We start from the raw sequence: 14,573 nt of genomic DNA, 5'->3' as shown, positions 1-14,573 counted from the left end.
CTGCCATGTATTTACATTGCTGAGAGGTTATCCTGAGCTCTGCTGGATCCTGTTACCTGATTTTCTTTTGTTCTGTCATTTTCCCTCCCTGATGCTTTGGCTGCTTAACTCTTTGTGGGTACATGTAAAGTAGTATGAGATCAAAGGTACTAATTTGAAAGTATTAAGCAGTAAATTTCTTTCTGGTTAGAGATCCAGCTTTTCTAAACTGTTTTAGCTGTATTTACTTGGCTTCAGCCTAGGCAATGTCCCAGTTGCTGTCTGAGCTTTTGAAGGTGCTGTTCTCTACACTTGTGTCTTCCACTTGTATCAAATTCTCTTGGGTGTTCATATTTGTCCTGCATTTTACTCTTTTCTTCTGAGTAACTGATTTTTGACTGATGCTTCATTTCAGTGGAATGGTGGTATTATAAAGACAATTATAAAGTAATCAGCACGGGCATATCAATATTTATTGAAATACTGAAAAAAATAATTCCATTGGTGATGAGAAACTCTTGGCAAGAACTGACATGACAATATGTATTTCACTGATACAGTAAGAGAACTTCAACTTCAACAAGTAACTCACTGCACATTCTAAGAGTTGCATGGATTTAAATCCAAGGCAGCTGCAGAACATCTGTAATACAAATAATCAGACTTTACAGATTGTCTGTTTACAAACACAGAACAACTATAATAAACCAGCCAAAGCTAAACCTTTTTGAATTTTAGTCTGCTTTTACTAATATATCCTGTAATCAATAAGGCAGTCAGAAGAAAATGCTTGGTTGCAAAGTAGTTAACAATTAACGTGAGTGGGTTCTTTTTGTGGTTTGTTTTTTGTTTTGTTTTGTTTGTGTACTTCGGGCAATACGATGGGATTCTTGGAACCCCGCATGGGGGCAAATATATGTTCAATTATCTGAGAGCATTTCATGAACCTAAATTGTTCCTTTCTTCTACATTCTTATTTTAATTCTTCTGTCCTGTATATGGATAATGGTGCTATGAATATTTACCAATAGTTTTTCAGCGTTTTCCTTAATATTCAGTGAAGTTCACTGTAGCATTTCAACAGGAAAAAAAAGAGAAAATACAGAATGCAAACACTTGAATTAATGCTTTGCTTTTCTTTCTGAAAGGAAAGAATGACCACACTTATCTTGTTCGTGTATTTCACAGCCATGTCAATCTTTACTATTCTGTTAATTTCGTTTGTTTGAGGGAGAGCACTGGTATTTAAGTAATGTTTCTGTCTGCCTTGGGGGATGCTGAGGGGCTGAGCTTGGTTTGCTCCAGGTCTGTAGGACAGTGTGTGTGTGCTGTGGTACAAGACAGGCATGTAGGAGTTGCAGACGCTTGGCTTTGCTGTGTTGGTACCCTATGCATGGACAGAATATTAGAGCTGATTAATACAGGCAGTTAAATAGTGTGCTTCGTACTAATGCAGATGTAATAACTGATGTCTTTGGTATACAATGGATGAATGGTTGGACAAAAGTGAGAGAAATGCACCTTTTCAAGTTCACATGAAACAGAAAAAGTTACAACTCACATAATTTACAATAGATTTAAATAAACTACATTCAGGATTATGAAGATTTACAGACATTTAATCAAGTGAATGATTTTAATTTGTAAAGACCCTTCTGTGTCCCTGAACTATGTTCCACTAACTTGAAGACATGCTACAGTAAACACATATATTTGGCTTCTTCATTCTGGCTATATCTTATATAAAGATGAAACCAAAGAACAATAAATTAGCATCATAATTGTCTACAGTGAAAACTATCATATACAATATAAATAAACTATTCAAAAGCCAGCAATCTTCATGAAAAAAAATTAAAGTATTAGGATTTTATACAGTTTCTACAAGTGATTGTGCAGCCAATAATCTCAAAAATTAAAATAAAAATGAAATACCCCTATTGATTTTAGTGTCTCACGACATACAGTAATTAAGTACTGGTAAAATAATTACCAATTTAAAAGAAATAATAAGGAAATCACTGCTCTGCAATTTTATCACAGTTTTTCCCCACAGGACCTAAAGAATGTAAACACTATGTTTTTGTTAATGCTAGAGATTAATACTTTATTTTGAAATGTATGTTGATCTACACCTGCGCAGTTACCTTTAAGGGTAATGAAATAAGGCAAGACTTATAAATGTGGCACTACATGTTAATACTGATATCTTCATTTGGACAGAGAGAGAAATGTTTGTTCTTTTCTAATATTTGTTCTGCAGCAGACTTTGGCCTACATAGACACAGCAGTATCACTCTTCTTTCTTTGCGTAAAATAGGTATATTACCTAACTTTGAAAACAGGAAGTTTCATTAGATATTGGATGTTTGAGCTGAAATTTAGTTTCCAAATGACTGGCAATTTTAAAGATAATTTCTTAATAAGCTCCCTGGCATCATCCAGTTGTACAATTCACTTGTCACTTCTTTTATTACAAAATTCTTTTAAAAATTTATTTTTAGTTTTTTAACACCAGCATTTGGTGTTCTTATTTCTGTTTTCTTGTCAAAGAAAGTGTTGTTTGGGATGGCTGAAATATCTCTATTTTCTTTATTTGGAAACAACCATGAATATATAGTGGAGCCATCTTGAGTATGCAGTTGAATTGACTAATTTATTTTGGAATATTTCCTTAGCTGCTTAACAGCTATCTGATAAGAGCAGTAGAAGAGGGATACTGCCTGGTAGAACGACATGAACACGTGACAATACAAACTTCAGAGCACAGTTAAGAATGCCAAGCTAACTGGATCCCAGACTCTTCCTAGGAGCGTTTTGCAGGCCCCACAGGCAGGCCCAGCCTCGGAGGGTTTGGTGGCCACAGCACTTGGCCTAGGCCAGCTCTCTCTTACAGCTTGTTCAATGGATGCCACATCATTTAGCACAGAAGAAGTAAGTGTTGGGTCCCTGTAAGGATGACAGAAGATGCTGTAGATGCAGTTTTGCATCTGTTGTAACTGTTTTACGAGTCCTTCTATGCAGTGAAGGAATTTAGTGCACTCCAATTCCCCACCATCTTAGCTCAATAATACAGATCAGGTTTTTTTTCACCTAGGTTTCTTCATGTTGGCAATCAGCAGAGTTAAATATACAACGATCATTCTGTCCTTTTTCTTGTTGACATTGGTGATGGTATCCACCTGCTAAGTTCACTCCAGTATAAAGTCCTATATAGATTCCTTTGGGGATGTGTAGCATATGATTCACAGTTTGCAATACAAATACCCTGATACATCACTTATTTACTATTAGTATTTGATTATTACACCATTTTGCAAAGTCTTAAAACCACGTTTTAATTAGTGTTGCTTGGAGCAGTTCAGAATAATTTCTTTTCCTTGAAAGCAGAAGCTCTAATGGGTATAATTTATGCTCTCTTTGCATGCAGCATCTCAATGAGAAGGTTATTACATGGCACATCCCCGTTCAGGTGTTTGTAGTAGAGGTATTCTTCGGCCTGCATACTGATGGCCCGGATTTCTGGTAGTCGCAGGAGAAGCTGCCCAAATTTGTCTGTTTGCTGTGGATAATTACACATGGTGTAGTCCAGCAGAGCAGCATTCACTTGTTCCTGAACACCTTCCACAAGCTGGAAGTTCTCGAGGTTTTTGACATCTGAATGATAATAAAAAAAAAAGACAGAAAAAAACCCAGGTAACAATTCAGTTGCATTTTAATTCGTGTTTATGAAGTCAGTGTTTCACTAAATGGATGTATTTTTTTGCCTCCTGACAAAAGCATACTTTACAAGCTGCTGAATATTCAGTGAACTCTTTTGCCAACTTTCCTGGGAAAATGATTACAAAAGAGCTTTAGTGGAGAGTCTTGTTGAAATTCTGCATATACCTCAAATCAATTAGACACCAATGGAGTCTGAGCAAGGTCAGCTCTTTTCATAGCTAACAAAAAGAAAGGTTGAGGATTCCTAAAGTAGAAGACCATAATATATTGCTAGCAAATGAGTCCCAAGAGGAAGCCCTATCTTTAACCTACTATGTTACACAATTCATATAATTCTGTATTAATTTTTCTGACCCAAGGTGAAATCTGTGTCCAGGGTATGATGTAGTTAATTCTAATAAAAAGTGACAGTGCTCTTGTTTCTGTTTGACATTTTCAAAATGATTCTGAAAGCCTTTGACTTGTCTAGCCTATGTTAATGAACCATCTGGTACACTCCAGTGACTGCCAAAATAATATTCCCTTCTAGAAACTCTCTAAAATATATATTTCACTGACTAATGATCTTTATAAAATGAAATCATTGTCCTTTGGGTAGAATACTAGATAAGAATGGTGCCCTTTAACCTGCATATGGTATCTGAAATCCAACACTGATTTTTTTTTTTTCTGGTATTGGACAACAGGGCATTTACATCAGCACGGCAGGTACAGTTTGTTCACTCTGCCTCTGTTTGATCATCTTCTGTTCCTATGCAGCAAGTTCAAGCTCTGGAAATGCTGGTCAGAGATAAATGCCAGTATATTATCTCCTCATTGTTTGCTCCCCTGTGTAAAAACCACTCGGATGAAATTGTCTTTTAACATGTCTGGTGAATGCAGAAGTTATTCTAAAGCTTGCAAATTAGAGTGCTGCTCTAATGCAGGAAGAGGGAGCTGATTAGAGAGCACTTGCTGGGAGAGCTTGTTTTGGTTGTGTTTGATCATTTTTACCATCAGTAGAGTACTGCAGCACTTTCTTGTGAGGCTAGAGCATGGTGCTACTGGGCACAACTCTGCTGCTTATTCACTTTGTATAAAGACAAATCTGTTCATCTGTGGATATTTTTGGAGCCCAGGAGATGGAGAATTTTGCAGAATTTGGTTCATTGTAAATGCCAGCCTCTGATTGTGGGGAAATGAGTGTTTTCCTTTGCAAAACAGGAACACACATTGGTCACCCGCTCCATCGGGAGCCTGGGCGCCTGTGTGAATTGGGTCTTACTGCAGCTTTTCCTAGAAGTGCTTTAAAGGGAGCAAATATTGGTTTCTGCACATAACTTTGTGCTGGAACATGAGGGAAATGGTTGGAGGAGAAAAACATTGTCTTTAGAACAAGAGAATAGGAAAGATGCCAAGGGTCCCGGTGGCAGCCCGTGGCAGCACACAGAGCCTCCTGAGCCGAGTTCCAGGCTGTTGAGCAGGAGCCCCTCTGGAATGTGCTGGCTGCCAGCTGCACACTGGATTCCCTCTTGCATGAACCGGGGCCAGTGCTTCCTGCTGGGCTTGTTATTGCCTGCCTCTTTCCTGTCCCAGTTTCACTGTGGAAATGAAGCCAGTGACTCCTGGATTTGTGCTGCTTGGTTGGGAACTGGGGTCATAACATCCACCAGTTAGTTGACTTAAGGAACTTGCCAGTAATACTGAAATTGTGATGGCTGTCCAGCAAGAATCATCTGAACTTTACATTATCCCTAGTGAAGAGGACTGGAAACTTCAAAGCTGCTGTGCCTGGTCCCTTAGCTATTCAAACTCATTTATCCAAAGTCTTTTTGCCAGTGTCTCTAGAGATCTCTGGATAATCATGTTTTCCTGTACTACACTGGACATGTTCTCATATAAAATATAGCTGTTTATTATTTTATGTACCTACAGAAAACTCCCAAGGTATTTTATAGCTAGTGTAACCTGGTTTAAAAATTGGGTGTTCTAAGCATATTTTTATAAAGCTAAAAAAGAAACAGTATCACCTATCACAATTAGCTTAAATAGGTTGTTTCAGATGCAAAATGTAGTCATGAATGAATTGCTAGAACATAAAAACTCCCACAGAATACAGGGACTATGCTAGAGATTAAACTGTTTGCTGATTAAACTGAAACAGCAAATATATGATGATTTCAGAACCAGTATTTAGAACTTTTTTCCTCTGTAAAAATAATTTTAAAAGTCAGGAAGTTTTACAAACTGTTATCTGATTCAACCCCCTTTAAATTCAAAGGGTATCTTTCTGTTACTCTCTGTCTATTTTGAGCCGTACTGTGTATGAGATTGTGCTGTTTTCTTGGAAAACCAGGTTCATTATTATTTTTACCCCCTGTTTAAATGTTATTGCGTGGATTATATATTTATTGAAAAATCACAAGATAAATTTTTACAGAGATAAAGAAGAAACAAAATCTGATAATTGCAAACTTTTAATATTTTTCTACAAAAGCAGCAAGTTTAATATGTGTTTTAGAGACACTTATTCTTCTGTTTTTAGCTGAATTGATGCTATACTCCCAGACAAGAGAAGACATATTTTATGTATTATATATTACCCCCAAGCCCAGGATCAGCGGCTTTTGGCAGTGGGTGCATGGGTGCAGTGTGAGGTGCTCCTGTACCCCTGTCAGCTCTGTGGCCTCAGGGAGTCCCATGAGCATTGCAGAACTGCAGGGGAAGGTCTGTGCTGGTCTTTTTCCTCATCTTGGGACAGTTCCTTCAATGTGGCAAAATAAGCACTGCAGCCAAGATTTAGAAACAAGTCCAGTTTATAATAACAGTAAACAAAAGTAGTTCTGGGCTCCTGTGCCACATTCAGCCCGGATAAATACTTTTAATGTCTTTCCTCTAAACAAGTTCTTGCTATTTGTGGTGAGGCTCAGTGCTTGTAAACAAGATGTTATTAGTTAACCAGGGGAAATATGTAGATTTTCCTGAATTTCTATACTGAATCAGGGACAGTCCAAGTAATCACAATATGGGACACCACTACATAATTCATTTGTGTGTAGACGTCTTCAGGACTGCAATTACAATAGTAGGGACATAGGAGCAACCTGATTTGGGGTGAGTCTCTGTGAAGTTGTGAAGTGACCAAGATCTCTGCATAAGACTTTTGATGTCTGTTCTTATCTCATATTCAAGTGAATGCTGCAGTAAACCAAATGATACAATCTGAACAGAGAGAAGTCAAAGGATATGTGCTGAGAGCACTGTGTAAAACTCCACTGTCATCTCCCAAGGTCTCCTGGGATACTTATATGTTGTCAGAAATAGGTTGCTGAACCCATAATTGCAATAAAAAGTATATGGTTTTTTTTGAGAGAGAATCATAAACTGTTAAGATGAGTAATAACAAAGGAAAACATGTGAATACTAAGTTATTTCCAGTACCTTCAAATTATGCAGCTAGAACAAGAAATGGTACTGTTTTCACTGATGGTACTTAGTGTTGGTTGGCAGTGATACAAATAATAATGTTGGGGTTTAAGTAGATGGTGTTCCTGTGGTTTGAGTTTGGTTTTGTGCTTGGTGTTTATTATGGAACTCTGGCCAAACAGATTTGGTTTTGCAAGTATTTCCTTAGACTGCTGAGGAGTTAACTTGGTGAGACACCAAGCAATGCTGGTGTAGCTGCTGAAGGCAGTCAGTACAATGAGCGTGAAATCTGCTACTGATGTGTACAGCACGACATCCCTTATCCTTTCACATAATTCCTCATCCCTGTTATATATCTTTTTTAAACTGGAATGTCTCTTATCGATCTTTACATCGGTTAGTAACAATTTAAAGTACACATGTTTAAGCTTAATGCAAGAAATCATTTTCTGAAGTTTAGATGCTTGTAAATTAAATGAGTAGGAGTAGGTCCCCCCCTCCCACCCACACACCCTTTAAATCCTAGCAGCTAGAAAAAGTGTTTTGTGTTGCTACAGTAAGTATCAGTCTCTTAGCTCTTCTACTTTATTCACTCAGGGACTAATTACCAACTTTTTACATGAAACAGCCTTACTGTGAGCTCACAGTGGGGCGCGCATCTTTTTCTATCCTTATTGAAAAGTAAACCCTTAGGTCTTCTGGAATATATTATATGTTTTACAAGAAATAGCAATTGCTTTTCTGTCAAACAAAGAATTTTTGTTCTCTATAGCTTACTTTTGACGATTAAGACAAAAACAGTATTATAGTGTGTCAGGATCTGCTCTGCAGTCACAGTGAAGATCTGCCAGTATTCCCAGATTTCCCCATTTTGATTATTTTCCACATCTGCCATAAAACCGTGCGTTAAGCTGAAACTGCACGCAACATTCAGCCCAGGGAGAACACTTTTGCATATTTTCCCCCAAAATGGGTCTGGTCTTTAGAGGGGAAAAATATTTAGGTTTCAGAGAGATTTTCTCCCTCATATTCCAGACATGAAATACTGAAAATTTGGGGATGTACTAATCTATGGAGAGTTTCCTTTGGTCTGGGAATTTTAAAAAGAAAAATGAAACAGAATGAGAGATTTAACTTTGAAAAATAGTAACTCCTTGGGAGCACTAAATATTTCCCAGAGAAAGCTGGTTAAATTTTACTGCTCATGTCTTTTATTCAATGCTGTTTCTACATGAAGCAATGAAGAGGTGTGAACACAGCTCATTTGCCTCTTTGCGTTTTGCACCTTTGCAAGGACAAAATAAGATTTTGGGTTTCTCCATGGGAAAGAGGATTTCTCCGTTTCACAAGGCTGCTTCCAGTCTCATGGATACTCCGGGCACTAGGGCTTGTTACCAGCCCTGACCTGAGCTTCCTCACCCGAGGGGGCTGATGAGCCCCATCATTTAAGGGCTTTATTGAAACCCAATGCCTCTAACACTTAGCAGCTCTTTGCAAGGAGTGATTGGCTCATTGATAAAAACTGTTACATCTTCCAAACTCTGCTGAGGCTGGTTTTGGCCAGGATGGCCTTCAGGCTTGCCTTCCGAGAGGTTTGCCTGGTTCTTTCCAGCCATGCTGCACGGCTTGAGAAGCAGCATGGCCTCTGCCTAGAAACATTCTGTCTTATCAGGGACAGCGACACTGTACCTCCTCACGTGGCTGGGGCTCTCATCAGGGCCTTTTGGGCGAGGGCAATTCTCATGTGAGCTTGAGGATGGAATATGTTAGTTCTGATGAAGATTTTTACCCCAAAATAGTTCAAAGAAGGGGAGTTAACCAGGACTGAGGTGATGTTAACAAATTCCCTCTATTTGAACAGTTTTGTACTAATTTTTCCTACTTTCTGCTAGCCCTGCAAAGTCTGTGCATTATAGGACTTAAAACACAGGTAGATTTTTGACATGTGGCAAACAGTTTTTTGAAGGCAAGTGTACTAATGGTTGATAAAGTGCCAATCTCTGAAAATTACCCACAATTCTCCTTCACTGAAACTAAGGGCAACAGCAGCAGTTCCATATAGCACATCTGTCATGAAGGCAGATGCATGCCATTCTATAGCTAAGCCTTCTTGACAGACAAAATGCTGTAATGAAGGAAGATTTATGGTAAAGATAAGCTCCTTACTACAAAATTCCCCTCAATTTTATTACAGCAGGACTGTGCTGAATATTATTCACTTAGAAGTCATGGGAAACAATTCTTGATAGATGTTTTTTAATCAGTGATAAGCTGCATATATTTAGCACTTTCCAAACCTTGAAAAACCTCTACAGTGTAAAACAAAAAGCACTTTTCTTAAGACTCCCAAGTCCAAACTGAATGTGTAGAAAACTTCCTGTCTTTATGATTCTTTTTTGGCAGTGGCTAAGCTGTCTGTAACAGTGCAGCAGTCGATCTCTGACTATTTATTAGGGTCATAAAGTAATTTTCATTTTCAGTTGAACGTAACATCTGATAAAGGGCACATTGTTTTGAAAATCTTAATTAAATTCTTCTATAGCAGAATGTTTCATTCATGCCCAAGTATTGGGCAAGATTGTATATATTTTTAAAGTGAGAACAAGATACTTGGGAGAACAAGCTGCAATTCCTAGTCTGGATCCTATTTCACTCCCTCAGTTTTCAATCTTGACGGACTTCTGTTTTCTTTCAGAAGAACTCAGACTCAACTGAAACATTTTCATATTGCTTTATAGTGGTAGGCTTCTTTCTAATGCTATTTAAAATATTGACACCTATTCTTTTGTTCTAAAAAGATTGTAAAATGATGGATTCTTACTGAGAAGCTCCTGATGTCTGTTAAAAACCATGCTTATTGATTTTGTGAGTAATTTTATAATTGCTTTTGGCACTGTTAGCTCTGCAATGGGAAGAGAGACATGGGGCAAAAAAGGTGGATTCCTCTGCTTTTGCGAATGTGGAAGTAGGTTACTACATTTCAGTTGTTTCTTTTCTTACAGTACCAGTAAAGACAAAGGGCAAAGCTTAATTTGATTTCTTGAATCTTTATGACTGGTGTAATTACTGAGTCATCACTCAGGAAAATAAAACAGCTTGACTTTCAGCAGCTCAAGCTGCATGTACTCTCTTGGAAGTTAAACAAACAAAATCTCCACTCACTTCTTGTCCTGACACCCCAGGAACAAACATCCTTATTACTTGCACATGATGCATACGTGATACTGTGGCCATTGAAACACAATAAAACAAGATCCTGCCAGGCCTCTGATGGAAGAGTTGCTCACAGATCCTGTCCCAAATTCCACAGCCAGCTACACCCTTAAATACAAAGTCCAGCATTTCTCACTGCAGCTTGGGAGGAAAAAATATATCCAGGTACAGCCACAAAGCCAGGGGTGGTAGATCCACAAGCCAGGGGTATGGGGAACCAGTGGGGATGAAACTGTGCCCCAGCCCAGGAGATGTGGGGACAGAACACAACACCAAATAGTGGTTCTACTGCTGGCATTTCAGCTTTGCCATGCTTAAACTCCACTACCACCTCACTTTCTTTCACTTTCCAAAGCTCCCTCCCTGCCTGCAGTTCTGCCCCTGCTGGAGTCCCAGCCTGGCTCCTGCCCTGTGGGTCAGCAGTGAAACGTTTCTTGTCTCTTGCTCATCTGGGACTGAGGGCAACCCATCCATGGCCCAAAGGTTTATTCTGTAGGTATTTTAGTCCATGCTTCAGCATTCACTGATAGGATTATGTTCCATATAAAAGAGTAGCTGCTGCTTTCTTTGAAGACATGACAGAAGAACAGGAGTTTGGAGAGCAGTTGCTGTGTTGTGTCTTCAAGGAAATCCTCAAATAACTGGAGTCTCTCACCATGCCAATGGGTGATCTCTGGTATTGCTTGCTACAGGCTGTTCTCAGTGAAAGTGTGCTTCAGTCTTTAGGTTGAAGCTCTGCTGGCGCATTGGAAAAATTAACCCCATGTGATAAAGCCCAAGTTTCCTGCCAGCCTTTGTAGGCTGGTGGAAAGGGGACCTGCCTGGGCTGATGTGGCTTTCTGGTTCCTGCTTCTGGGCTTGTTTGTATGTTTGATCTAGTGACCGCTTAAGGTAAATGACAGATCAATTCTAGAAAAAAATGTCTCAATCTAAATCTCTCTTTTCTAGGAAAAAAAATCTGTAACCACTGTCTTGTGGAGGTATGGTCATATTTGTATGTGAGCACACATTGGTAAACTAGGGCAGAAATGATTTAGTGAAAGTCTCACAGATAAACCAAGAAAGAAGGTGAGTCAAAACTCATTCTTTTTCTGAACTACTCACCTCATTCCAGGGCCTAATATACGTTTAGGCAATAAATGTTTTTGGCTTTGAATATTCAGTTAGAATGAGCATTGGTAACAAAGCTACTGTGCTAATTATCCTATCACCAAGCTTTTTATATATATATGTTTACATACAGGCAAATCTGTCAGAGCAGTAGTATCACAGTATCAAATTTCATAAAGGCAGAAATTAGTTTTCTGATGAGCTAAAAAATGAGACTAAGTAGGAAATTTATTGAACCAAAGAGTTTCCCCAGTTAATTTCTGCAACATCCTTTGAATCTTCAATAGCACACAGAGTTGTTGGTGTTTTAAGGGAATTATCTGTCAATGCCTGCAATTTGTAGGGTGTGAATAGTTTAAGAAGTCATAAATATTTATGAAGTTCCTGGGAATGATGATAGGACATCATACAAAGTCCTTGAAGTTACAAACTGAGGCAAAAAGGGTGTTATATGCAAATTGCAATAATAGTGTGATATAGTTTTAAGAAGACGAAAAACCAGTCTATTATTTAGGTGAGAAGAAGCAGAATATTTAGAAAATAAGGAATTAAAATTTTTGAGAAATTTGCTTTTACCTAGAAAAATTTTGCTCTGCTTTTGCCTAGACATTTGTAACTTTTCTGAATGTTTGCCTTTATTGGTTCATGAGAAGCTGGCACATTATCTGTCTTTTCCCTTTCTATCCCTCTCTTGCTACTCAAGTACTGTTTAAAATAGGAATAATGGAACAGATTAATCTTGGAGGTACTTATGCTGCTGCCACTGGAAGTTGACCAAGGGGTGATATAGTCCAAAAAGAAGAAATATAAATATTCTCTGGAAAAATATAGTGCATAAATTTCTACTGAGGTTAAAACACAGAAATGCAGCTGCCACTGAAACCCTTTTGAGTATCGGGCTCTATCCTTTTATAAAGCCCATCTGTCTCTGCAGATTATAAAAAATGCATGATCATAAAAAGCAGTACTCCTTAGGGGAAAAATCTCTCTGTACTAATCTTGTAGTCACTTCACAAAACAGTTTTTAATCCCAAATTTGCATTAGATTTTCAGTCAGGAACTTTTGTGGTTTTTGCAAAGTTTTCCTATTCCATTAGAATAAGATATGAGGTACAGTTTGTTCAGGTGGCAAGTCCAGACTATGAATAAACCAACGTTATCATATGAAAGAGAATTAAACAGGCAGATCCAAGTGGGGATATATTAAGCCAAATTTAAGCTCCAGTAGTTGAATTTAGCCTGTACTAGATGTCTGGTTTGCCTCAGGATATATTCAGCTTTCCAGCTAATCGACTGAGGAAAACTGCCTCAGGTATGATAAAATTTACAAGAGAGCTCAGTTGAATAGCTCTTGTTATAAATACTAGCTTAAAGGCATTCTTCTGGTCTTTGGGATCAGAACTGTATTTGCATTTAATTATTATATTTCAAACTTTTTCAACTTGGTTAAAAAATATTAGATCAGCCAGTTTGGATTATATCATTATAGTGATTTCCAGATAATGGTTGAACTTCATACCAGATTTTTATTACTGGGTGAATATTGTTTGGCTTTATTCTTTTGCTAAATCTAAATTCCCACAGGAGCAAAAATTATAATAATATATTCTCATTGAGAGAAGGAGAATTAAGCAAAGGTGTTTTAGTGATGTGCCAATCTAAGAGGTACAGCACTCTGCTATGATTTTCTGTCAACATAATTGACCAATAATTCAGAGTTTTAAGCCTCTTGCACTATTTTCAGACAAGGCTTAGTGTGAGAACTAATTGTCTTTTAGTCATTGATTTCAAAAACCTCTTTTTACCCTTTTCTGAGACTTTTCAAGACATGGCTTTACTAGTTCTGTGTGCCAATATTTGCACTAGCAGTTTGAGGTTTTTTTCACTGAACCAAGTTGCATCACTGGAAGCTGATTCTAGTTTAGAAAGAACATGAAAAAGATAATCACCTCTGCCTGTGTAAGATACAGGAAGTGGAAATCAGTAACAGAACTATTTTCTTTTATAATTGTGCTGAGATAACATAAAATTAAATGCTTTTATTTATTTGCTCAGTACTGAAAGCACTACAGAAGAAACAAATACACCATGCCTGTTATCCAAACACTTGAATTCTGCTATTATTGAGAAGTGGACTCTCTTTTAGGCAGTTACAGTTATTTTCTATGTAAATGTAGCTGCAGACAGCTCACAAGACATTGATGGTACACTGAAGCTGGTGCTGTTTCAATCCCCTATCAAATTAGCACTGACAAAAAACCACACTGGCTTAGATGAAAAGAGCCAACAAGGTTGGTAATGTCATGTATGTACAGGAATGTACCAGTCACCAGATCACTGTCACACCTGACTGCAGCAGCCCATGAATTCGCTTAAATGTGCAAAGGAGTACTGCCAGTATTGCCTTTTGGACAATGAACCCTACCAGCAGAGAGAATTTTCTGCTGCACTATTTCAGAACATATTGTTTCTGACATTTGATCTGAGAGGGAGTTGCAAATTTCACTTTTTACTGTCCCAGATGTCTGAGTTTAGTTGCAGAAATGGTTTGGCAAATGGGATGACAGAAGCCCAAATAGGGACACCTCCAACTATGCTGCAAGTGTCAGTGCTGCCTGTAGGAAACACTGGAGAGGCACCCAGTGTGTGCTGATTATTTTTGCAAAGATTTAGATGTGCTCTTCATCCTTATTCCTTAAACTTTTAAACATACAGATATGAAAAGAAAAGCCCACTTGAAAGTCCCTCTGGCAGCATGGTTACTCATCAATCAAAGAGGGTAGGGAAGTGAGGAATAGAGCAAATACTCTTACACCTGCATTTCAAACATGCAGCTCTTAAGAGAGAGTTTTACTTTTCAGCTGCCTCTGATTTCTTGACAGGAAGTCCTGGTCAGAAAGGACTGGACACTCTCAGTGAGGGACTGCCTCAGCACATTTTTAACATTTCAATCGCTCAGTAAGAAACAGCAGCAGGAAAACTGCAGATTTGTGCTCACTGCTCAGCTCAGACTGAAATATTTTGGTCAGATATGGATGAGATGTTTCCACAGACAACATAGTCACAGGCTTAACAGGAGGAGCATGAATTATGGGGCTCCAGATCCACACTAGCCAAGAAAATGTGCTTTCCTGTAGCCTTGG

General features: G+C 38.3%; 1 protein-coding gene across 1 annotated transcript in view; it reads right to left on the bottom strand.

Annotated features, from left to right (window-relative positions):
- Positions 1 to 3,388: 3,388 nt before the first annotated feature.
- Positions 3,389 to 14,573, bottom strand: part of NR5A2 (nuclear receptor subfamily 5 group A member 2) — an 84,326-nt gene continuing 73,141 nt past the window's right edge. The window contains exon 8 of the mRNA XM_064719892.1: positions 3,389 to 3,636. Within this exon, the coding sequence (XP_064575962.1) occupies positions 3,389 to 3,636 (248 nt within the window). The remainder of the gene's footprint in view (positions 3,637 to 14,573) is intronic.

The sequence above is a fragment of the Zonotrichia leucophrys genome, chromosome 8 (assembly GCF_028769735.1).
Source record: "Zonotrichia leucophrys gambelii isolate GWCS_2022_RI chromosome 8, RI_Zleu_2.0, whole genome shotgun sequence".
In the NCBI taxonomy this organism is placed as follows: domain Eukaryota; kingdom Metazoa; phylum Chordata; class Aves; order Passeriformes; family Passerellidae; genus Zonotrichia; species Zonotrichia leucophrys.
This window is presented reverse-complemented; position numbering and strand designations above follow the sequence as displayed.